The sequence below is a fragment of the Balaenoptera acutorostrata genome, chromosome 5, assembly GCF_949987535.1.
Source record: "Balaenoptera acutorostrata chromosome 5, mBalAcu1.1, whole genome shotgun sequence".
Classification (NCBI taxonomy): Eukaryota; Metazoa; Chordata; class Mammalia; order Artiodactyla; family Balaenopteridae; genus Balaenoptera; species Balaenoptera acutorostrata.
In genome coordinates, this window is record NC_080068.1 from 76,405,142 (window position 1) to 76,431,140 (window position 25,999).

General features: G+C 39.3%; 1 protein-coding gene across 3 annotated transcripts in view; it reads left to right on the forward strand.

The window, feature by feature from the left end:
- Positions 1–25,999, forward strand: part of ATP8A1 (ATPase phospholipid transporting 8A1) — a 233,779-nt gene that overhangs the window by 104,641 nt on the left and 103,139 nt on the right. For all 3 annotated transcript variants that reach the window (XM_007178756.3, XM_007178757.3, XM_007178755.3), the window contains 4 exons: positions 339–388; positions 4,364–4,433; positions 10,012–10,096; positions 14,821–14,960. In XM_007178756.3, the coding sequence (XP_007178818.1) occupies positions 339–388; positions 4,364–4,433; positions 10,012–10,096; positions 14,821–14,960 (345 nt within the window). The remainder of the gene's footprint in view (positions 1–338; positions 389–4,363; positions 4,434–10,011; positions 10,097–14,820; positions 14,961–25,999) is intronic.

A 25,999-nucleotide genomic window follows, 5' to 3' on the forward strand; every position in this document is an offset into this window, starting at 1 on the left:
AAGGATGTGTTTCTCACTGATCTGTTTTCTGGTTTCCACATTTTTCGTGCTATTTTCTCTTCTCTTATTTTCCTGCCATTGCAAGTTTCTTTCTTAAGTGTTTTTTTTTTTTTTTTGTACTTTTGATGGGGCTTTGGGAAGGATGAAAATTAAATGTGTATGTTCAATCTTCCATCTTAACTTGAAAAGTTAGTAAGTTCAATTAAAGATGATGTATTTCAGAAGGGACAATTTGTTTGTGTTGACATTTTTTTACATTAAAATTTCATGACTAGGGTTTATTTCCAAGAAGCCAAAGATGCCAACTCTATGTAATCAAGTTTTCCTTTTCTTCATAGCTGGGGCAGGAAGAAAGATACGAATTGCTCAATGTCTTGGAGTTCACCAGGTAAAACATCTGCTCTGTGGTTTGTATGTATGACATAAATTTCCTTCCATTTTTATTTAACTAAATTTATTTATACCAAATATTAAATTAAAGTCTTCAGTGCAATTTTTAATTGTCATATCTGTAAGTAAATCATAAACAGCACTCTTCAGAGTCTTGTAAGGCATGACTCCTAGAGGCAATATAAAAATATTTTTGAACATAACTGTCTGCATCACAACTGTAGGGTATAGGACCAAGACAGTGATCTGGAAACATCGTTATACTTAGAGGTGCCAAGATTTATGTAGCATGAAAATGAATCAGTGTCAGGAACCCACCATTCTAATTATGTGTTCATTATAACATCTAATTGTCTTGGGGATTTCAGAAACCATACCCATCTCTCTGTTAGGTATAAAACCAGTTCCCATGTAGTAGGCAAGGGCAGAAAGCAAAAAGATTATTTTACGTACTTTATTTCTTAAGGTCAAATAAGAGAGGCCTTCCATTATGATCAGTGATATCTCTATGAGTTTTTGGCTCTTTATTCCCACATGACTATGTAGTTTCCCAACTAACCTACATTCTTGGGGCAAAATGGCCTCAGCTACAGACAAGAGGGTCTTTAAAGATTGTGTCATCATTCAGAGGACACTTAAAAATATCTTCAAGGCCATAACCAGGACGTAATGCTGCTGTTCAAGGAAATAAGTGTCCACTTCTTTTCTTGAACTTTTTCCTACATAAGGCAAGTCTGTACACTAACTAAAAGAGGCATTTTCTTTTCTGTGCCAACATTTGTTGCTGTCTTGGTTAGGAGTGACCACATGCCAGTGGTTAATATCAAAAGTAATGGGATCTAATTTATTATTTAAACACTGTGGTTTTTTTCACTTGTATGCACTGAAAGGCTCAAAGGAAAATGCACAAGAAGAAGTTGGATGATTAACTGTCATAGAATATTCTCAAAGTGTATCCCCCATCTTTTCTTTTTCCCACATCAAAGGGACTGTTTTTCCTAAGCCTACTTCTATTACGTCTGTAATATATTATAAATAGTGTATCAATTAGCATTTGGATATGTTTGTTTATGAACACACACTTAGAAACACTATGTAAGTGGTAAGTGTGTGAAGAAAAATAAAGCAAAGTTAGCAGCTCTTTCAGGATGCTGTGATGGGGGAGGCTTAAGGACAAAAGTGAGAGAAGTGAGTGTGTGGGTAATAAAATAATCTCTGAAAGACATGAGTGGTTTAGACTAGGATGATGGTAGAGAAAATAAAGTGAAGTTGATAGAATGCAGATACCCTTTGCAAGGATGTCAGGGGGCCATTGGTATGAATTGGATGCGGCAGGAGAAAAGAGGGGGAGGGGCTAGGGTTCCTGGCATGAGTGAATGGGTAGATGGAGGTACTGTTTACACAAATGGTGGATACAGGATTGATGCTGAGGATGAGATGTTTGAATCGTTAAGTTTTAGATGCCAGTGAGATATATATACATAGATATGTCAGGTAGGCAACTGGTTATAGAGGCCCAACACATAGAAGCCTCTGGCTGAAATGTAAATTTGGTAGTCATTGGCCTGTAAATGGTATTTAAAACCATGAACGTGAGTTGGATCTCCTGGATATAAAATAATATAGTAAGGGAAACAAAAAAGGCTGAAGATTACGAGTAACTCTAAGGGTTGATTAGCAAAGAGGAATTAGCAAAAGAGACTGCTCTGTGATTAGAGAAAGAGAGTGTAAGAGCATAAAGCCAGGGGAAGAGGATAATTTCCAGGAGGGAGTGGTCATCTATGTCAGAGACTGCTGCAAGGTTAGGTAAGACAAAGCTGAAAGTAGTCATTGGATTTAGAGATTCAACAACTGGTGAAGAGAGAAGCAAGATGGGAGTGACTGGGGAGTGCAGGGGAGGTGAGTGGGAACTGTGGATGGCAATTGTTTTGAGAAGTTGAGCTGTGAAGGGGAGTAGAGCGTTGAAAAGGGATGCATGTGGCTCAGCGGGGAGGGTGGTTTGGGGTGAGTTTCTCAGGAGAGAGACTAGAACTGTTTCAGTACTGATGAGAAGGATCCATTCCAGGAGGAGAAGACGCAAGTTCAGGGGAGAGCAGCACAACTTTAGGAGTGAGATGACCAGGAACGCAGGGTGAGAGAAGATTCACAGCACATATGAAAGGAAGGTCTCTGATACGAAAGGAAGTGTTCCTTCCATGGTATCAAGAAACGAGACAGAGGGTGGTCCACAGTGGATAAATGTGCAGGTTTTAATGGCAGAAAGAATAGGGATTTCTTGTTGGAGGCTTCCGTCAAGGTGACTGCAAAAATTCTGAGGGTCTGGAATGACAAGGGCACATTGGAGACTTGAGGGATGGAGAGGTGCTTATAGTCCTGTGGGGAAACAGAGAGCAAGCTTATTAGAGAAACGTAGATGACAAGGCAGCATGGAGCACCCAGTGACATAGGGACCATGTGTTTACGAATCTCTGGCTGGGTGACTTTTCTCCAGCAGTGTCCACTTACCCTGATGGACCACAGAAAGGGTTCCTATTCACCCAAGATTTGGGAGTTTTGCCAGCAGAAGAAAAGAGCAAGAAAGTTGATGAGTTTGGGACCATGCCATCAAAGCTGCATTAAGAGAATCATGAATCATGAAGGGCTGAGATAGAATACCTGGATGTGATTACAAAAGGGGCCCAATTAAATGTAGTCCTAAAGCACAGGAATGAAGATCAGAGATATTAATACAGTGGGGATTAGAGATGGAGAAAGAGAGAACTAAATATTCCTAGACACTTCTGAAGGAAACTCCAGCTGTATGCTATGACACCAGATCTAACTGCTATATTGGACTCATCTCAGTTTTTTAGCCACAGAACGTTATAAGGTAACACAAATAGACGCAGACACTTGAGAAGTTTTTTTTACCCCTGGTTTCTGGAGAGAATGCTTATACACACTTGGTTCCAAGTGAGGCTTATCCTGTGCAATGCCATACCTGTTTACTCTGTTCATTGTTACTTGCAGTCTCTTTGCTAATGCATTAAAAGATGTATGTTTGACTAACAATTTTTATCTGTCTGTACTGCCAACATAATGTTAAATTGTTTGTGCTCATTAACTAGAGTTTGCAATATAAATTAGGTTTTTTACATGATGCCAGTGGTTTGCTAGTAATCATTGAAAAATGATAGTCGTGAAGGCTTAAGTGGATTTTTAAAGTTCTAGTGTTTGCCTTTATGTGTGATTGGATGTGTACTTAAAATTGACTTTCTGTTTGAATAAAAACAAAAAAAATTCCACAAGGACTCAGAGGCGAAAAATATACAAATCAATTATCACTGCAAAGTAAAGGAGCTGTTACAGTGGAGGATTACTGGACTGAATGTCAATATTATGACATAGTATGAGTGTGTTTCGTGTTTGGTAATTGCAATCATTGTTGCTTTTGTTGTGGTCATCCATTTACAATGCTTGGTGTCAGTTTATTTATCTCTTGTAAAAATGAAATACAGTGTGTGTGTGTGAAAACAAAAGTTATAAAAGTTCATATAGACAAAAAAAAAATAATTTCTTTGAAGTACAATAAATCAGCCATGTTTGAATATCAAAAAAAATTGATTATCATTTCTCTTTTTAATAATTCATTGAAAAAGATACTGGCTTAAATATTTTTTAAATCTGAAAACATTGAACTAGAACTCTCCTTTATCCTGGTGGATACTAACTCTTGCAGGTTTCTAGGGAGCTATTTTGTAAATTATTCCTCTAGGGAAGCAGATGGTACCCTGGTGTCTTAAAAAACGTAATGTAACTTTCAAAGGACTCAACTATACACCCAGGGGATGGTTTGTGTATGTGGAGGGATCGGCCTCATAATTTGGTCAAATTTATTTTTTCACTGTGAGTATTAAAATATGTGAGACATGACAAACAAATAGGTGTATCTTCTCACTACGATGACACATTGTGGAAAACCTCTTTCTTTCAGCGCTAGAAAAAGAATGTCAGTGATTGTTCGCACTCCATCCGGGAAGTTACGACTTTACTGCAAAGGAGCCGTAAGTTTTTATTTTTGTCTTTTACAGTTTTGATTTACGATGGTTTATAATGGATACGTTAAGCATTCTGCTACGGAAATGTAACACAGATGTTTAGCCTGAAGCTGCTGACGTCCACTTTGGGTAGCGTTTTATAGTAATAGTGTTCAGCCTCTTCTGGTGAAATATGGAATTCCTTCTGGGTAAATTTGGTGCTTTGAAAAAGTTTGGCCTAGGTTATTTATATAATTCAATGTTTGGTACATAATATTTGAGGTTTGTTGTTTAGAAATATGTTAGAAGCCAGTTAAATACAGAAAATATTTTAAAATTGAATTAGAAATGTAGTGACCTATACCAGTTTGAATCTAATTTTTTAAAGGCCGTAGAAATGGGGGGAAAAATGGATCACAGTTACTGCTATAATTTCTTCATGTCGTGATTGCTATTTGTATTGTATTTGCATTGTTTTAATTATAACAGAATTTCTAACTATTGGTTGGCTGTGGTATATTGGCAGGTTTTATTGACAAAATAGTCATTCTAACTGAATTTTTCTAGTTAAAATATGTTTACACTCATGGAAATATAAGAAATCTACTGCCCAGGGCCTTTTTTTTTCTAATTCTTAAAATTAGTTAATATTTCCTTTCTGAATTATCCTTTCCAGGTACCTAGTATAGTTGGAGTAGTCAGGTAACTTACCAACTTGGAACTTTCCAATTTCAACTATAATCACCAATCTTGCTTTATTACATGGAACTTGGAAACTGAACTTACCAAGAAACCCAAGTTTATGATTTGAATTCCTGTTGAGAATGTTTTTCAGTGCCTTGGTTTTAAAGCATTGAAATGTAATTTTTGAATGCCTTGGTTTTAAAGAATTTTGGTAGAATTACTTCATGATGTCTCGTGAATGTAGTTTTAGAATTCCTTTGGTTGTTGATTCAAACATCTAACATTTGTTTGCTGTGTGCATTTTATCTACTAGACTTCCAACTGGATTTGGGGGTTAGGAAGATAAGACTCAAAACTTGTCAGGAGCTTAAGACTACTCAGGGAAATATATATAAAGAGAAGATTAGGATACAATATTAAAATATATTGTAAAGATCTTCCACCTCCCAGTGGTAACATTAAGTGATAAAGTAATAAAGAGAGCCCTTAAGACCTCCCACTTTAAACGGTTTGTATGTGTCCAGTTTAACTACAGTCCACATCCTCTTTTCTTAGTTTTGAGTAATCCAGCTAGAAACTTTGTTTGAGGCATTAAAGCAGTGAATAAAAAATAAAAACATTGGACTTCTTTTTTGAATAATCATGGAGATAGTTTGCATACATTAACTTGCTTATTGCCACTCCCAAATTAGCTATGATATGTGGTTGAATACTAAAAAGGCATAAACATGTAAAACAGCAAGGTGCATTTGAGAACTACATGCAGTTTGGCAGGGAATAGCAGAATGTGAGGTTAGAAAGGTGAGCATGGGTTAAGTCATGGGTTTTTCATGCTCGAGAACTTGTTCTTTCTTTCTGGATCATTCTGATGCCATTTAGAAGGTGATTTAAAGCAGAAAAGAGGTGTATAGAGAGTTAGCAGTTGAAGCTGTTGACTACAGTCCAAGAAAAAGTTGATAAGGATCAAAACCTTACAACAGGCAATTGCAGAGAGGATTAAGAGGACAGAGATTTAGGACTTAGTAATTGATTACATGTGGGTGATGAGGGAAAAGATGATCTAGGATTATTATCAGATTTCTGTTTAGCTAACTAAATAGACTAAGTGATACCACTTACTAAGATAAAGGGTTGGGAGCTACATCTGGGCCATAAGGGCAAAGGCACCTGCATTTCACAGGGGAAGATATATGGGGTGCTGATATAGGAGTTAAAAGTGTAGCTGGAAACTAAAAGCAGGGGATTGATGAGATCTCATATGGAGAAAATAATGCATGAAAAGAGAGGAGGGCTAAATGTGAAAAGTAGAGGATCCAGGAAGGACATTGAAATTTGGAGGAAAGCCTGAGGAATCCGTTGATTCCTCGGCAGAGTGAATAATCAACAGTGACAAGTGCAACAGAATACCTTAGTAATGAAAGGCAATTAAGAAGTCTTCAAGAATATTTTCTAGTCAACATGGTATTGTCTGTTCATAGTTTGATGTATCTCCTTTATTCCAAAATCATGGCAGTGATGGATATAGTATAAAGAGAAAACTGAGGTAGACCAAAATAGGAATAGAAAGTCAAGGTGGTACACTGAACTGAAGTCTTTAGCTGAGACGGGTAGGAGTTCCAGGCCCTGGGTTTGGAATCAGGGAGCAATGTCTGGAGTTTGGTTTCTGTGGGACAATGGGCACAAATAGTGCTTTCTATAAAATGCAGATAGGAGCCAGCCTCCCCTCTTTAAAACCTAAGATAGTGGTAAACTTCCTAACCAGGAGAAGAGCTGAGGAAAGCTCGTGCAAGCCCCTACTGGATAGTACAGAAAACCACTAGATTGAAATGCACGTGAAGAAGGAAAGAGCAAGAGCAAAACTTGGAGACACATGAGGAAATCTCATGTCGAAGAGAGAACGAACATGTAAACAACTGGAGCATGAACTCACCCCAGATGAAATCATTTGTGTAAACTGTTCTGTCAGAGGATATTTAGAGCTCAACATGATAAAGAAACTACAGTTATTTTTAATCAAAAAGAAATTTTGGGGGGAGGGGAGAATAGGTTACATATAAGATAAATTAGAAATCATAAATAAATTTAAGAAAAAACATCAACAAATGAAATAAGCTCTAGATAGAGTTGGAGGGGTGAGGGTGGAGTTAGTGAATTGGAAGATAGTATTGAAGAGTTCATTTAAAATATCACACAAAGAAATGGGTGTGTGTGTGTGTGTGTGTGTGTGTGTGTGTGTGTGTGTGTGTATGGATGACTTATTTTTCTTGCTTTTTTCCAGATTTTCAGTAATTGGGTTGTCTTGCTTTGTTAATTTTTAAGTGAAAAAGAAGGAAAGGTACACAATACACAAGTTATGTCTGCAGTAGTAGCCAACTTAGGGAAAGTTACATTTACACAAATAAAACTTTAATTTATTCAAGAAAATAATCCTACTCCAATATTTATATTCAAGAGAGAAATTAGAAACTTGAGTAATACACTTAATGCTTTAGGGACCTTAAAGTGACTGATAATTTTCAAATTAAATGAAATTTAATGAAATTCTAAATGAAATTCTGTGCCATATGCAAAAAAGACCACATCTGAAATTAGTTATTTCTAGCCGTTCACCACCACGGCAGAGGCAAAGTGCAGATAATTCTGAATGGCACACATAAACACAGTACATGTTTGTCTATATTTAAATATAGATGTGTATAGTGTCTTCAGCAAATATTCCAACCCCAGCTTCATGCAGCAGATCAACCTCAACTTGGTGTTTAGCTGGACAACAAGGGCAGATTCCGTGATGATTAGTAACTGGCTAATTTATAGCAAGATTATCTGCATGACATCAGTATAAATTACAGTGCTTAGCTAAGTAATTATATAAGACCTTTTTTTTTTCCTACTTGATACTTTATTATTATTGATTCTTGAATTTCATTGTGTAGCTCTTCTTTATTTGGCTTTACTGTATAATGTGGTATTCCATATAAGTGAAATTTGGGGATAACTGAGAATTACATCAGTGCTTTATTCATTTCACACATATTTTTTGAATACTTGCCATGTGCAAGGCACTGTAGGTGAGGGGCAGAGCAGCATTGGAACTTCAGACTAAAAGATAAACAGGAAAACAATGCTTTGTATGAAAATTTACCGAAGATAAATTCTTAGTCATGAAGCCTAGGCTCTTCACATACGTGACTGTAATCTGACAGTGCATGCCACTCCAGCAGCATCACCCCACCATGATTTTCCACTTTTACCTTGCCAAGGGCTAAGACACCAGATACGTAAATCCATTTAGGATTTTATGTAAAGGTAGACTCAGTAGGTTCAAGGTCTGATCCTAGGAGATGCACATGCTTTAGTTCTTGTGAAGAAACCTTTTTTGGTTCCTAACAGTGTATCAAATACTTGATGTGGCCCTCTGAATAAATGAAAGTTACTTTGGGTGAAAAGGTATCTGTATGTATTTATTTTTCACACATAAGCATGGCCAGTTGTGATTGTCATTTAAAACATACTATGCAATTCATGCAGAAGGCCACATTCTGTCCCCTGCTTTCCTTGATACTATAAAGAGGGCAGAAAATTCTCCCAGTCTGATCATCAGTTTCTTCCACTAGAATGCTTAACAACATTGCAGAATTTAATCTCCCTAGCTTTATTACTTATCACTTTTGTTTTCATGACTTTAATTTTTTTTAAGATTTTCTTAATTTTAAAATGGCCTATTTTAATTTCATGGAAAATTTCATTAGCCTCTCAAAAAAATAGTTTGTAAGTTATACCTTTCGTTCTCAGAAAGGAGCCATGAGGGGAAATTATCATTTCCTTTTGCTTTGCCCCTCTTCCCATTCCACCACTGAAAAATGAAGAGAAATTCATAATTGGAGCCTGGAATATTCCATCTGTTCTGAGGTCACTAAGTTCTGTTTCTCTCAAGGGTTCTAAATCATACTCTATTAGTCTGCTTCCAAATCTCAGCCCTGAGACTGGAGACCCCAAAATGAGTAATGCCACTGAGAAAGTAATTGCAGGTAAATGATTTATTTTTTCCTGGTCTAATAAAACCATGAAGGCCAAATACTAAAATTCCTAAAACATTAAACCCAAGCTGAAGAACGACTAAAGGAACAATAGGCAATTTACAAAGGGGCAAAAATTAGAGAAGCGTACTGATGCTTGAAGTTAAAGCTGAAAGGGACTTTAAAGATAATCCGGTAATTTAATTTTACAGACTAAATAAATTGAGTTGTAAAGCTAAGGCGACACAATCAGAAATATTCATCTGTAAGGCAATGCTAGGTTTGTCCAAGATCCTCCCTGATCTACCCACCAGCCCACTCCATGAATTTAGACCTGTGTTTCTCAGAGTTTGTTCTTTTGTGAGCACCAATCCCATGAAGATGCCCTAACCCCTAAAAGGTTCAGTTGTAAGTTTGGGGCATGTACCATACCGCCCCCTTGGAACCACCATGCGCATTAGTGTTTTAAAGGCTCTGAGAAGTATTGCAGGAGGGCAAGCTCTTTAGCTTTGTTTCGCCCAGCGTTTCCCAAACTCTTTGAGTCCTGGACCGTTCTTCCTTATAGCACCTATGAATACTGCATTGTTCTGCAAAATCTTCAGGGGTTGGGGGAGATATTGCAGCACATCACAGGTAGGCGAAGTATTGATAGAATATGAGGTTTTGAACATTGCAGTAACTATGGCTTTATTCAGAAAGGAGAAAGATGAAAATATGGGACTAGAACCTTATTTCTTAGTGTCATAAGGGAAACAGTGTTATTAGGGAAAAATTTTGTGCTTCAACACTAATGCTAAAAGTGATTTTTTTAATACTCATTTGCTGCTAATAATGTTGCCAACATCAACTTTATTAAACTCAGAATTCTTAGTTTAAGTGTGTTATACCTTCTGTTTGTTTTCCAGGACACTGTAATTTATGACCGACTGGCAGAGACTTCAAAATACAAAGAAATTACCCTAAAACATTTAGAGCAGTTTGCTACAGAAGGTGAGTGTAGTATGGCAATAAAGCATGATTAAAATAAAATGAAATCATATGCTACTAATATCTTACAGGATCATTCTTATTATTTTACTTAGAGATTCCTAAAGTAAGATAAAAATAAATGTTGATAATTTAGATTATACTCTATGCTGTTCCCACCCATTATTTTTATTTCGCTCTCCTGTATTTATTAAAATTTTGAGAGACTTTGTCCCCACGTTTTAGGGGATGTAGGGCCTCTAAATCTGTTTGCTTTTTAGGATAGATACTGCTTACAGTTGGGTTTTTTTTTTTTTCCAGCATTTCAGACTTTCTTCTTTTTTTTTTTTATTTTTAATTTATTTATTTATTTATTTACGGCTGTGTTGGGTCTTCATTTCTGTGCGAGGGCTTTCTCTAGTTGTGGCAAGTGGGGGCCACTCTTCATCGCGGTGCGCGGGCCTCTCACTGTCGCGGCCTCTCTTGTTGCGGAGCGCAGGCTCCAGACGCGCAGGCTCAGTAGTTGTGGCTCACGGGCTTAGTTGCTCCACGGCATGTGGGATCTTCCCAGACCAGGGCTCGAACCCGTGTCCCCTGCATTAGCAGGCAGACTCTCAACCACTGCGCCACCAGGGAAGCCCCCAGACTTTCTTCAACACACAAATGGTAACAAAGGGCACCCACAAGTGACAGGCATGGTCCCTAAGGCCTGGCTCAAAGGCCATGCTGGAGGGTGTGAGGGACTTCTCAGCCCTGCTTCCTCAGCAGCTCTGTCCCTTCCTACTCTGCACCTCACGGGCACCTCTGAGATCAGTGGAAAGTACGCAGAAACTAAGTTACTGTAGAGGAAGTTGGGCCCTGCCTCGCTGCCAAGAAAGAGGGGCAGGTTCTGAGGACAAGATGGAGGCGGGCTGCTGGGTCGCCACTCAGGAGATGCCAGGCTGCTCCCTGGTGTGGCCTGCGCCACCCACAGCCTTGGACCTGGGCAGAGAAGGAAGCAAGGAGACACTCCCCGCATGGCAGCCCTGGGCAGCTGGAGAGTGTGGGTCACTGGGCATGTGATACCCCCCCAGCCGATGGCCAGACCTCTCTCTGTTCACAGTTTAAATGCTTTATAGCTCAAGCAATGCAGAAGGAAAGAACCAAGAGTCGAAGAACTGGGTATTCTAATCTAAGAAAGAGGAGAAGAAATAAATAAAGCTCTGTAACTATTAAAATAGTTATTCAACTTAGTGTCAACTCAGAACTTTTTATTAAGCCCCTACCACCTGCCAGGCTCTGTGTGAGACCTGAGAATCCGTGGCAAACATGCTTAGTTCTGTCTCTGTTCTACTGAAATGTAGTCTAGGGAGATGATCTAGATGAGTTGAAAGGAAGTGAGAGTTGTTACGCATTAGGGTCAGTTCCTACAGGAATTTATAGAATCTTATCTCTAAACTTAACAAAAGGGGCCAGCACCGTATCTGAATCTCCCATCCAAGTTTTCACTCTTGTCTGCTTCTGCTGGAACTGTTGCCAGTGGCACCAAGCCTGACCTCTGATCCAATCCTTTTCCTCTTAATCCGAGCTGCAGAAAGATAGGAATGTTTTTAAAAGCACTAGGCTTTGAAAAGCAGGAACATGAAGAAGCTTCTCCCATTTCTCCTCCAAAAATGGAAAAGCATGAAGACCCACACGTCTGTAGAGTTCAGATTCCATGAGGTGCAACTTCAGAGGGGCTTGGCAGGTACAACCTACCCAGCACACAGCACAGGTTCCTTTTTTGAGGAGGGTTAGGGGAGCATCTTTCTCCTCTCTGGTTGTGACGTTAAAGATATTCCAGCTCCTAGACACATTCCAATTGGCTTGGCCTCCACCTCCACCCCTTTCTCTCTGGCCCTAGGTGAGAAGCATTTGTGCACCATGGCTACCCCAGGGCAAGTTCCCAGCCAGGTTTCCAGAAGAGAAAAACATGTCCTAATATGGCCCAAAGATTTCAGTTCTACTCTAAGTGATCTGGCAGGGAACAACCCTACTCCTTTCTTGGAAGATGGAGTCCTCTGGCCACTTTATGTCCTATCTTCTTTGCTGCTTTTTTTTTTTTTTTTTTTTTTTTTTGGCTGTGTTGGGTCTTCGCTGCTATGCACGGCCCTTTCTAGTTGCGGTGAGCGGGGGCCACTCTTCACTGCGGTGTGCAGGCTTCTCATTGCGGTGGCTTCTCTTGTTGCAGAGCACGGGCTCTAGGCACGCGGGCTTCAGTAGTTGTGGCACACAGGCTCTAGAGCACAGGCTCAGTAGTTTTGACGCACGGGCCTAGTTGCTCCGCAGCATGTGGGATCCTCCCAGACCAGGGCTCGAACCCGTGTCCCCTGCATTGGCAGGCGGATTTTTTTTTTTTCTAACATCTTTATTGGAGTATAATTGCTTTACAATGGTGTGTTAGTTTCTGTTTTATAACAAAGTGAATCAGCTATACATATACATATATCCCCATATCGCCTCCCTCTTGCGTCTCCCTCCCACCCTCCCTATCCCACCCCTCTAGGTGGTCACAAAGCACCGAGCCAATCTCCCTGTGCTATGCAGCTGCTTCCCACTAGCTATCTATTTTACATTTGGTATATATGTCCATGCCACTCTCTCACTTCGTCCCAGCTTACCCTTCCCCCTCCCCATGTCCTCAAGTCCATTCTCTACATCTGTGTCTTTACTCCTGTCCTGCCCCGAGGTTCTTCAGAACCTTTTTTTTTTTTTAGATTCCATATGTATGTGTTAGCATACGGTATTTGTTTTTCTCTTTCTGACTTACTTCACTCTGTGTGACAGACTCTAACTCCATCCACCTCACTACAAATACCTCCATTTCGTTTCTTTTTATGACTGAGTAATATTCCATTGTATATATGTACCACATCTTCTTTATCCATTCATCTGTTGATGGACACTTAGGTTGCTTCCATGTCCTGGCTATTGTAAATAGAGCTGCAATGAACATTGTGGTACATGACTCTTTTTGATGGCAGGCGGATTCTTAACCACTGCGCCACCAGGGAAGCCCCTCTTCTTTGCTTCTTTTTCTGACATGGTCCCGGCCATATTTTATTTGACTTGAGATCGCTAGCACCTAATTGTTCTGAGAGCTAAATGACCTTGAGCGAGGACATTGTCTTCTTGGGAACCTAGTTAACTGCATTTATCATGGCTGGCAAATGCTTCTGCCTCTTCCTTGTTCCAGCTCATCAACTTTTTTCTGGCTGAGGGTAGCCTCCAAGTGAATTATAAAATTGACAGGCATTGAGCACTAGAAGTAGGTCACTTCAAACATCAGCTGTGATTGTTTTCCCAGGGTGTTTCTGTTGGGTATTCTTTTTTTTTGTCACTTCCCTCAGTTTTTTAGACTCTTTATGCTACAGATTCACAGTGGTAAAAGAGCAGTAATAAATACAACCATATATCCCAGTTAGAGGAAGGTGGCTCTCCCAGTAGACCCCATTGGGGTCCCTCTCTTCCTTACTTCATAAGCGTCTGTGAAGCCACTGTGTTCAGCACTGGAGTTACAGGTATGAAGAACTCCGGGACCTTGCCCTTCAGGAGCTTCAAGCTAGTGTAGGAGATCACAAGAAAAGCAATATGAAACATTGTCATTCGTACCACAGGAGTGTTGGGGATTTCTGCCTTTGGGGTCTGGGTGAGAGGAAGATGCTTCAAAGAGACGGTTTTAAGAACTGAGTCTTAAAGTAGATGCAAGGCAGGCAGCGGAGGGAGATTGGGAGAGGGTGGAATGGAGAAAAGAATGACCAGTTTGTGCAAAGACCCTACCATGGGAAGTGAATGGCAGAGAATGAGGTGGAACGCAATTGATATGTGGTGACTGAGCCAGACTCTGAGGTTTGGACTTCATCCTGGGGAACGATTAAAAGACTTCAAGCAAAGGAATAACCTGATAAGATTCGTTCAGATTTTAGAAAAGTTACTCGAGGCATGGAGGGTGGATTGAAAGAGCTGGGGAATTGGACACTAAGGTTCCATCGAACTTGAATCAGATTTCAACATGTTGTTTGAACTGAATCAGTGTTTTCGAAATGAGACTTCGTTAAATAAAAATGGAAGTGTCAATCCAAATTTAAACCACTTCTTTTATCCCAAAATGAAACTTCATGCTGTTTGCAGGCACCCCTTACCCACACTCCAACCCCCCAGGAAAATTAACCTACTATTTGTCGCTATAAATTTACCTTTTCTGGACTTTTCTTTTAATGAAATTCTACAATATGTGATCTTCTGTGTCTGGCTTCTTCCACTTAACATAATGGTTTTGGAGGTCATCTATGCTGCAGTATGCATCACTACTCCATTCTTTTTCATTGTTCAAGAGTATTCTGTTGTATGGATACACCAGTTTTTGTTTATCTGTTCACCAGTTGATGGACATTTGGACTGTTTCCTTTTGGGGTCTGGTGTGAATGGTGCTGCTAATGAACATTTACCTACAAGTCTTTGTGTGGATATATGATTTCATTTCTCTTAGGTAGATGGCTGGGAGTGAAATTGCTGGGTCATATATTTATGTTTAACATTTCTAGAAATTACCAAACTGCTTTCAGAGTGGCTGCAGCATCATTCTACCTAACTGTAAATATCCTGAGCACCAGATAAATATCACTGTCTTCTGGGGGGGGAAAAAAAAAAAATGGAAGTGTCAGACTTCTGAGCAGAATCTTATTTGATGTTGTGGTGGGGTGGGGGGGGTGTATGCTTCCTTTTTTCAGGGTTAAGAACTTTGTGTTTTGCCGTGGCTGAGATTTCAGAGAGCGACTTTCAGGAGTGGCGAGCAGTCTATCAGCGGGCATCCACGTCCGTGCAGAACAGGCTGCTGAAACTGGAAGAGAGCTACGAGTTAATTGAAAAGGTACGTGGAAGACTGTTTTGCCCGTAAGGAAAGTTTGGTTTCCAGAAAACTTGTCTTAATTCAAGGGGCCAATAAAATTAAAATCAAAATATCTTGACACACCGCTAAATTGTTGGGTCTCCTCCGGTCTACGTACTGACAGCTCTTAAAGTTTTTGCTGAAAAGTCTCTGGAATTGCTTTATATAGATCTGGGCTCTTTTCACAATTTTGGATCAAATTTAGTCTCATCTAGCAATACCCTTGCCAAAGGTGTGCATGCCTCCTGCCCACACACAGACATGCACACAAGCTGCACACACATGCGTGTATATAGTTAATGAAGGCGTATAATGTGTAATGCAAAGTAATATAATAAATATACAGCTTGTGTGACTCCATAGCCAATCCTATAGAATGTATAAGTGAACAACCCAGTGCTTATACCTGGCCTGTCATTGTTCACTTAGATACATCCATCATTTCTGCCACAATTATAAACATCCTCATTTTACCGACAAAGAAACCAAGGCTATTCAGCCAAAAAAAAAACGATGGATACACTATGATTGATGCTGCATAAATAGCAAGAAATCTTGCTTCCTAAATTAAAAATAGCAAACATTTTTACGTTGTACTTACTGTGTGCCACGTGCTGTTTTTAGCACGTGAATCTCATCTATTAACCCAGCGGTCCCCAACCTTTTTGGCACCAGGGACCAGTTTCATGGAAGACAATTTTTCCACAGACCAGGGAGGGGGGATGGTTTCGGCATGATTCAAGCACATTACATTTACTGTACACTTTATTTCTATTATTATTACATTGTAATATATAATGAAATAATTATACGACTCACCATAATGCTGACAGGAGGCGGAGCTCAGGCAGTAATGCGATTGATGGGGAGCGGCTGTAAATACAGATGAAGCTTCGCTGGCTCTCCTGCCGCTCACCTCTTGCTGTGGGCCAGGTTCCTAACAGGCCACGGACCCATAGCGGTCCATGGCCGGGGGGTTGGGGACCCCTGTATTAAATTATTTAATATTCATAGCATCCCTTTGAGGTAGGTAGTGTTAATTATCCCAACTGTACAGATGAAGAAATCAGGGTACCAGAGAGGTTAAGTAATTTGACAGAGATTACTCGGCTCGTAGAGGGTGAACCAGAATTCCCACTCTGGCTCCAGAGTTCATACTCTTAGCCACTCGAGTATCTTCATTCAAACCTTTAACTTTCCATTAAATAACTTGCTAATTACATAATTCCTTCAACTATACTCATGTTTATAAGGCATAGACTCAAGCTTGCTTCAAGTTGATCTTGCCTTCAGATGAGTGACGACTGACATGTTTTTTCTTCTTCGTCTCTCTCAATGTACTTCCTGTCTTGGATGGTAGCCAGCACCATGGATGTCTCCCTGGACCCTTCCCTCCTTCCTCTCCCCGCATGCCCCCCACTCTGTGTAATACCGGCAGTGGCATGTTACAGCTGGAGGTGGTTTTCTCTGGTATGCAGTTGCCACTTGTGACTCTAGATACTGTTGCCCTGTCTTCTCAGTGGATTGAGATCACTTTAGAAGCTAGTTTGTGTCTCATCCCTCCCTTATATTTGAACCTATTTTGTATCCTCCTTATTTCTCAGAAGACTTCTGATAGCATGTATGGAACCCTCCAACTCAATAAATCCCACCACCGCCACCAATTTTAGATGTGCACACACAGCAGGAGACTTGTTATTAATCAACTTATTGAATTTCTCTCTCCCTTTCTTTTCTAATATCCTTATATATGATTATGTCTTTGAAATATTAGTGAAATAAAGTATTTTTTTATTTATGAGACCATGACCATAATCTCTTTCAATATCTCCAACCAAAGTCCCATATTGTCTTAAAGTACTAATGGTATTGATTCTTAATCTTTGGCTTTTCTTACTCTTTTGAGAAGTTAAAAAAAAAAAAAAAACTGTTTGGAAATGATTCTTTTTCTCCTGTCTCCTTTCCTACACAGCCTGAATATAATGTAGCCTTTTCCCCTGTGGCAGTGGTAGAATTAATATATAATAACTGACAATAAAAATATTTTAAGTGGATTCTAACCATTAAATTTTGTTTCTACTTGAAGTGCACTGTAGCAGATTCTGGAGTTCAATGTTTAATGTGCCTAACATTTTTACTGTGAATGTCCTAGAGTTTATAGATTCGATTTTATAGGTTTAACAGTTGTGTGTGTGTGTGTGTGTGTTTAATATCTGTCATTAAATTTTGACTTCGCTCTTTTAACTAAAACAGATGTTCAACCTTTCTTCCAGCAGATGGCGATCGCGAGTCACATTGAAATTTAAGTTGCCTGGGGAACTCTATTACATGTATTTATATATTTTTAGTTTACAGATACAGAAGCCTCCCTTATGACTGTCTCTTACCTAAAATAAATGAAAAAGAGAATGTATAGCTAATTCCTCTTTACTTCATGATAAGCCATGCTCTCTTTTATTGAAAAATCAGAAAGGTGAAGAGATTGGTTCCTGTGGTCAGCCAGCTTGTTCCATATAAGGACTGATTTTCTATATCCCCTGAAACCATCGTTTCTTTCAGTAATTAACTTAAGTAACTTTCATTAAGCGGTTAATAGATGCTAGGTATCAGGGATGCACAACCAAATAAGGAACACTCAGTGTGGCCCTCTGAGTGTCATGGTCTGAACCAGTTCCACCAGGAAATCCAGAGGAGTGACCCACAAACTTGGACCATAGCAAGCTTTCAGAGAGGTGGTAACTTTTGAAATGAGCCTCAAAAGATTAGTTTACCAGTTAAAGGAGAGCAGAGGTCTTTTCAGAAGAAAAAGAATAGGCACAATGACACAGAGGGGTCCCTGCAACTAAAAGCTGCTTTTCTGAAAAATGATTTTCCCCCCTGATCATTTGGGGACTGTGGGGTGATAGCAGGTCTCCCTTGGTCTGAGCTTCCATTCTTTGTTAAAATCAGCTGGGATTGGTATTCAGGGGGAGTTGTGGGGGACTGTTATCACACATCGTCGTGAGGCGGGTTTCAGTGTGTCAGCACAGGTTCTGCCGGTGTGTCACTCTAACTTAAATTTAGCTGTCATAGTCCTAGGCACACCCATTTTGGCTTCTTCCTTGGCTACTTTAAATGAGACTCATTTATTGTAATCTGTTTTTCATATGGTTGGGATCTATTTTTTATATAGACCATAATATTGGACTTGTAAGATAATGACTTTTAAACCGTGAGAGTGGTTTTCAAATCTCTCTTTTTTTCTAAGAGCAGAACCCATTTTCCAAACTAAATATTGCCTGAATATATTTATATATTTTCAGTGTATATGTAATATACAAAAGCAGAGCTGCTCTGGTTAACAAGTGGAGAGGTGGGGAGAAGCCCCTAACTGGCCCTCCCTTCAGACCCTACCTTGCCCTCATCATGGTCCACGAGTGGCTTTTCAGGACTCTGGGGCTCCACGGAGCACAGTTTGGAAACCAGATAATACTCCGTCTGTGTGTGAAATTTTTAGGAAATGTGCTTCTCAAAATTTCTATAGCTATTTTCCCTCACTTTTCAACAAAAGATCAGAACTTCCTTGTGGTCATACACAAGATGTTTCTGGCCATATTTGAATTAATGATGCAAAATGCCATTGACACATTAACGGTAGCATTACATTAAAGGCATTTAAAATGTGGAAGATTTGTGAGCTTTTCCTGAAGTCAAGAATGTATTTTTAATATGTTACAAAATAAGTAGAAATGTTATAATATGATTAAGGTTGTACTTTTAAGCCCTGCTGTCTGTCTTATCCCTCCAGTGTTTGTTCAAACAAGTAATTCAGTTTTCAAAATTTAGTTAAAAGCCTTATTCCCTTGGGGGCTATAACTCCTAGCATAATTCCAAAAAAAATGTATCCAAATAAGCCAAGAACATCCAAGAAGATAATGCCATGTGTCCCTTGGTGCAATGCTTTGTTACTTTTCTACCCAGCTCATCTGAGCACCAGAATGACCCCCTTCACCTCCAGGGCACAGTAAAGGAGAGAGGATGTGAAAGGTTTGAAAAAGTTCTCTGGATAGGGTTTTCCCTAGTGACAGTCATTTTTAGAGGATTTAGGACTTTTACATCCATCTATAAAATATCAACATCTCTGCTACACAGTTGTACAGTTTGGGCTCCAACACTTGCATTCAGATGGTAGACTTTTCAGGATTAAAAAGAAATCGTTTCTCTAATGCTATGAGTTGTTTCAGGATGTTCCTGAAACACCTTTTTTTCTTTTACTAAATAAAGGTCAGGAAGGTGACATTTATTACTAGGAAACCCAAGACACTCAGGAACAAGAAGGCTCACATAGTTAAAACGCCAAAGGGATTATGAGAATCACATCAGATACTTGAGGTGTCTTGACCCAGTTTGAGGAGAATTGTAGCATCACTTGGGTTTTGTGGACAGAAAACACCTTTTCGTCTCTGTTCATCACCACTTGAAAGAATTTACAGTTGTCTCATTCTTTCAGACAACACACTTGACCTGTTTTACCTTCTTTAGCCTATTTCTTTTGAAAGACAATGTATTTGGACTTGTAATTTAGATTATGAAACCACTTATAGTATTGGTCTATGTTTTTAAATATTAGATTATTTTTTAAATTCAGAATTTGTTATTTGGTCGGGAAAAAATTGCAAATAAATAACAGAATAATTATCAAGTCTTATTCTTCATTAGCAGTGGCTTCTCTGTAATTTCTCACCTTCCTCTTTGATCTGCTACTTTATATTTATTTCTAGACACAAATTTATTTGCCTCATAGTATGCTGCTGGATTCCTTTGAAAATTAGTGGTACAGAGGGCTTTGATCTTACTTATTGGGGAATATTTTATAATTAAACCATTGGTTGAAATATGAAGGTATTCCTTCATGGTAAATAGAGTTTTTGGAAAATTTTTATATTTATTTGCTTCAGTAGGGAAATGCAATTGCATAAATTACCTTCTAAGCACTTCTGATGTTTAGGAAAGCAAATTATTTATCTTGAGCATTACAGACAACAGTGAGATATAATACTTGTCTAGTATTTCCCTGGTGATAAAATTGTTCTTCTTCTCTTATTATGAGGCATAAATTACAAAATATGCTTTTTGAAAAATCAAAACTCACCCCATACTTTTATCTGTTAACGTTTTTTAGATTAATTATGGGTCAGAGAGGATCACTTTTGAGCTTAAGAGTAATCAAAAAGCTACAATTTTGGCAGCATTTAGCGCCCCTTTGAATCAGAGAGCTGTGTTGTGTCTTATATGCACAAATTTTAAAATTCACAGTTAATATATATCTTCCACTAGATTGAAGCTTCATGAGAGCAGGGATCGTTTTTATCGAATTCATCTCTGTGTCTCCAAGAACTGCCTGTCTGGCCTGTATTAATCACTGAATAAGTATTTTATGAATAAATGAATGAGTCAATTAAATAATTAATTCAAAAGCTAAATTTACTTAGTAAGTGCTTGCTTAACGAAAGCCTGCCTTCTGTTACCCACATAGTTCATGCTTGCTGCACATTGAGGGTGTTGGTTTCAAATGCGTTCTCACTAAGGATTACCTTAGGGATGTGTTAGAAAAGGTAGCTAAGGATTTTAAAGAATGCATTCATTAGAAATTTAGACTCAGTCATTTTTTATAGCTACTTTATTTATTTATTTATTTTTTTTTTTTTTTTGGCTGTGTTGGGTCTTCAGTTCGTGCGAGGGCTTTCTCTGGTTACGGCAAGTGGGGGCCACTCTTCATCGCGGTGCGCGGGCCTTTCATTATCGCGGCCCCTCCCGTTGTGGGGCACAGGCTCCAGACGCGCAGGCTCAGTAGTTGTGGCTCACGGGCCCAGCTGCTCTGCGGCATGTGGGATCTTCCCAGACCAGGGCTCGAACCCGTGTCCCCTGCATTAGCAGGCAGATTCTCAACCACTGCGCCACCAGGGAAGCCCTCAGTCATTTTTTTTAAACCCTGTCTTCCTAGTTATTTAACATATGAATGTGGGACACACTTGGTCGCAGAGATTCAACAACAAATGCCTCAGCACTTGTCAGGCTCTGTTGTGGGCTCTGGGGGCACAGGAGGGGGAAAGGATGGAAAAATCCCTGTCTTCATTTCAGTGCAGGGAGATAGGCAGTAAACTTGAACACTGGAAAATGTCATTGCAGACAGGGCTTAGCACCCTGGGCTCCGCGATAGGCACCGAGATAGGACAGTGAGGTAGTTAGTGATCTTTTTTTTTAACATTATTTCCTTGGTTCCTCCCCAAAATGTGGTTGACATTTCTGGGATTTTTTAAAAGACTGCCTTGATGTGGCATAATACAGATCGACCATTACACTCGGGGTAACTAACAGCAGTCCAGCACCCTTCCCAACATATGGTGGGGAGTGGTGTAGAGGATTCCTAGAGAAATAGAAAACTTAATGAAAAGCAGAACTTTTCCTGAACATTTATGACTGCCAAATTCACAGTAATTTCTGTATTCGAACTGAATACTTTTTCAGATAAAACTACCCGTTTCTATTCTTAGTAGCTGCCCATATCACTTTCATTTGTACTAAAAACTGAAACATACTAGATGAAAATTTACATGATGTACTGGTGATTTTGTGGTTTCAAATTCCAGTAGTTTCCTGTTTTACTGTTTGCTTAAGAACATTTGCAGTCTGTCAGCTTATCTACTAAGAAGACCTGCCAGTTTTTGAGCCTTTACTAAGCTTCAAGTCCTATGCTTCTTAATTTGATTATTTAGTTCCAGGGGCCTCTAACATGGGGTACACAAAATGAACCACTGGGGTAAGTAAGAAAATGTTATAACTTCTGTTTCTGTTTATGTTTTACTCATCTTTTTTTTACAATTTGTTGTTGCATTTTGCAATGTATATAATTTATTAACATTAACAAAGCAAATCAGTTATACAAAAGATATAGACATACCTAGGTCTTAGGTAAGTGCTCAACATCTTTTCCTACCTGTACTCAAAAAAAAAAAAAAAAAGGTTAAGGTAAACAATCTATTTTCATCTTCAAAACAACTCTAGTACAGCCATATTATTAGCCTTATCTTGCTGATGTAGAAATTCTTAAGTTACTTGCTGAAGGACACATATCCAGTAGTTGGCAGAGCAGGGATTCAAATCCCAGTTCTGTCTTAATTCCAAATCTCATGTTCCTAATCCGTATGTTATTCTGCCAGAATGGTTTAAAAGAAAGCAAGAATGTATGTAAAATGTTGGTGACTTGAAAAGTAAAATGTAACCACGTGTGTAGTTGAGTCATCATGAGATCAGCCCCCGGGGTTGGGAGGCATGGTATTCAGGACCCGTCTGCGTAGGAAATGAGGCAGGCTGTGTGCACTCTGTGTAATGTAATGTACTGTATCCTCCTTAAAAATGAAGGTGGGAATATGTTTTTCATGATTTTCCCTCAACTCATCTTTAGAGTCTTCTTAGTGAAAGTACTTAATGTTCCCTTAGATCTCTAATCTCACGCTTCTCCTTTCTGGCTGATCGATCCCTTATTATGAACGCTTTGAGGTAGACTTGCCACACTGGGTTTTGCTGTCTTCTCACTCAGATAAGATGGATGTGTTGTTTTTGCAGGCTACACCCAATCGCCTCTCAAATCCTGATTCTTTTCAGCTGGGTGTGTGAATTCTGACCTTATTTGGCAAGCCCTTGGCTCTGTGAGAATTCAAATATGATTTCTGTGGTTCAAAAAACACCAAGTTAAAACCTCCTTCTTGGCCTTGGTTGCCTGATTTCTCCAGAAGCAGGCTAATGAGCCATGCCAATGATTTAACGCTGTTAGTCTTAGTGTACTCTAGCTCAGCTTCAACTGAAAGGACAGAGGTATGAGAGTCTCTTCTGTTAATAAATAAAACCCCTTTGTTGTGTGCAAAGAGATGTTGAGAAGAGAAGCACAAGAGTGAATGATGCCCAGTGGAATGCAGACCGGAGAGAAGCCGGTGATCTTTGAGAGCCAGCGTTGTAGAATGGTTCTGAGAATCCCATGGCCACCAGGGCCTCTGTATTCCAGAGCTACCATACCTTAAAGCTAAAGAGCATGATGACTGCCACAGTCTCCCAACTGGTCTGGCAGCCTCCATTCTTCCCCATCCATCCCCAGTTGGCCACCGGTGAACTCTCTGAGGGTAAATCTGATCCTGTCCCTCCCCTTCTACAATTCTTCCCCAGATGCCCTTTGCCTTTGGAATCCCAAACATAAAAAAAAGCCCCTTTGATTTCCATTCCCTGCCGGTTTTTCCAGGCTTATCGTGTTCCTAACTTACTACTCAGAGTTTGAGATGACTGATCCAATTTCATCCTCAGAACAACCCTATTAAATTAGCATTACTTAAATCACCACACACCTCGCTTCATTTACCGATTCCATATTGACTAAATGGCAGCTTCTCCAACACAATGTGCATTTGCATACCTCTGTCTTTGCAACATGTGATTTCTTCTGTTTGGGATTTCTTCCCGCATCCTTCCCCACCTCTCCCAAGTGCTTGGCTAATTCTTAATTCTTCGTTTAGGATATTAGGTCAAATGTTAACTCGTGTTGGATGGTTTTTTTGAGCCACCCAAACTATGAAAATACTTATTTGCTGTTTTTATCTTTTGTACTCACAGAAAATTTTGTGTTTACTTCTAAGATAGTATATAGCATATAGTAATGTGATTATTTAGGGAAAGTACTGTTTTTCTCTGATGGTAATCGTGTATTACAGTTGAGAGGCTCTGTCTATAGTTTGGGATTGCAAGGAGAGGAGAGAGAACTGGGACCAGAGGACCTAAGGCCAGGCTAAGAAAGAAGGGTCAGAGCTGATCCAGAAAGTATCAAGAGCAATCAGTCAGGATGGAGGCCGGTGCAGAGATGCGCTGCTCACCAGTATTATGCATCAAGGGTCTGCAAACTCCAGCACAAGAACCACATTCACCCACTGCCTATTTTTGTAAATAAAGTTTTATTGGAACACAGCTCCAGCCATTTGTTTACAAATTGTCTTTGGCCATTTTCACACTACAGTGACAGCACTGAGTCGTTGCAGCACAGAATGTACAACCCTCAAACCCTAAAATATTTACCATCTGTCTCTTTACAGAAAAAGTTTGTCAACCTTGCTGGAGACAAGCAATTAGGTCCTCAAACCAGCAGCATTGTCACCAATGCACATTTCCAGGCCTCATCTCAGACCTACTCAGTGAGAAATTCTGGGGGTAGGACCCACTGATCTGTGTGTAATAAGCCCCTCAGGTAAATCTGAAGACCGCTGCTCTCCATTTCTGCTCCTGTGGCTAATTACTTGGGGCTTGATGACAGACAGGCTGCAGAGTCTAGGAGAAACAGATACCAACGCAAGTCAAGGGGGTACAGTCAGAAAACAAGGAAGGGAGGATCCAAAGAATGGATTCTGGAGTCCAAATTCGAGGAAGGAAGGGACTATGGTTGTGTCCCACCATCTTGCCCAGAACTACCTGCTCGGTGTATGTGTGAGGGAATGAATGCAGGCACACGTGTGTGTGTGGAAGGGAACCAGTCCCAAAATGTGAGTCTGGGGCCTGCAGGTGGAAACAGGAAACAGGTACCCCTGGCAGGAACGCCTCAGGACTGAGGCTGAAACCCATTCACAGAAACAGAGTATTACCAAAAACTGAACAAGAGAGACAAATGTTTAAAAACCTGATGATTTACATAAAATTCTAACTTTCATTTAATCTCAGTTTTACTTCCCATTCACTGCCTTGGGAAGTGTATTGATTCTTGGTGTCTTGTTTCTACCATCCTAGCTCAGCTGTACCCCAGTTTGACCTTACATAATTTATTCAACCTCCTCGAAGCTATGAACCAAATGAATCAGTGTAAAGTACGTAGCAGTATCTGGTATTTCTGTGCTAAGGAAATGTTTCTTCATCTGCCTAGTCACAATCTTATTTTATGTTGTAACAAAGGTTCCCAAATGTTACTACTATTTATTCATATTTACTCCAGTGATAAAACATTATTTACCAGTATTATTCCTTTCATTTGTCTTCAAAGAAACTTCTGCCTGATAGTCCATGTTATCGTCTGAAGCCCAAGTTGACATGAGTTTGATAACTATGCTTTTTCTCATTTAGGAACATATCATAAACTTTTAAAAAATACGAAATAATCTAAGCCCTGGCACAATATTTGCTTATATGGAAATAGGTCATTTTAAGGTTCCGTTATTTCCCAATACATGTAATATAAATGTATTGGGGAAAAAACACAATTTCCAGATCTGTCATAATACATTTTACCATAGTTTTTAAATACTCTACATGACGTTTGTATCTTCACTAGGGTAGAAATTTTATACTTATATCCCTTTTTAAAAGCATTACATTATGAACATCTAAAAGAGAAATTAAGATTATTGATGACTTCTAGGTAAATAAATATTATTTCATGATTTCTCAGTGATAACTAAATCTATATTATATCAAAGAGGCGTCAACTGAAACCTTTATAACTTTTGGCGCAGTGACATTTTGAAAGTAAAATTAGTCTTTGGAGGTTTTTTTTTTTTTAATTCCATAAATGCCATGGGAATTTTATCACGTTTCAACACTTGCTGAATATGTAATTCCCATAGTGACCATTAGTGGCCATCTGTGTAAGGTAATACATGTTTGGGATGAAATTGATTATGGCCTAAACACTCTTGTGTTATGATCAGGAAAAGCACGCAAAGTTCAAATCTTTTTTCCCAATGATCATTGTGTAGCTGAAGATATTCATTTCCAGAGGCTGGACAGCCTATCACTCAAGATCTAATCTCACAATAAATGACACCAGGGCCAAAGGAAAGGAGCCTGCAGAGCCTTCCACTAAAATTAGTAAGTGCTCTACCTGAGGATCTCTTAGGATAAAGGGAAAATTAACAGGCTTTCAAATGTAGTTTTTCTTTCATAGGCATCAAAGCAGACCCACTGCAGTTTTGCTAAATATTCAGAAATGTTTCATTAGAAATTCCTGTTATAGCCAC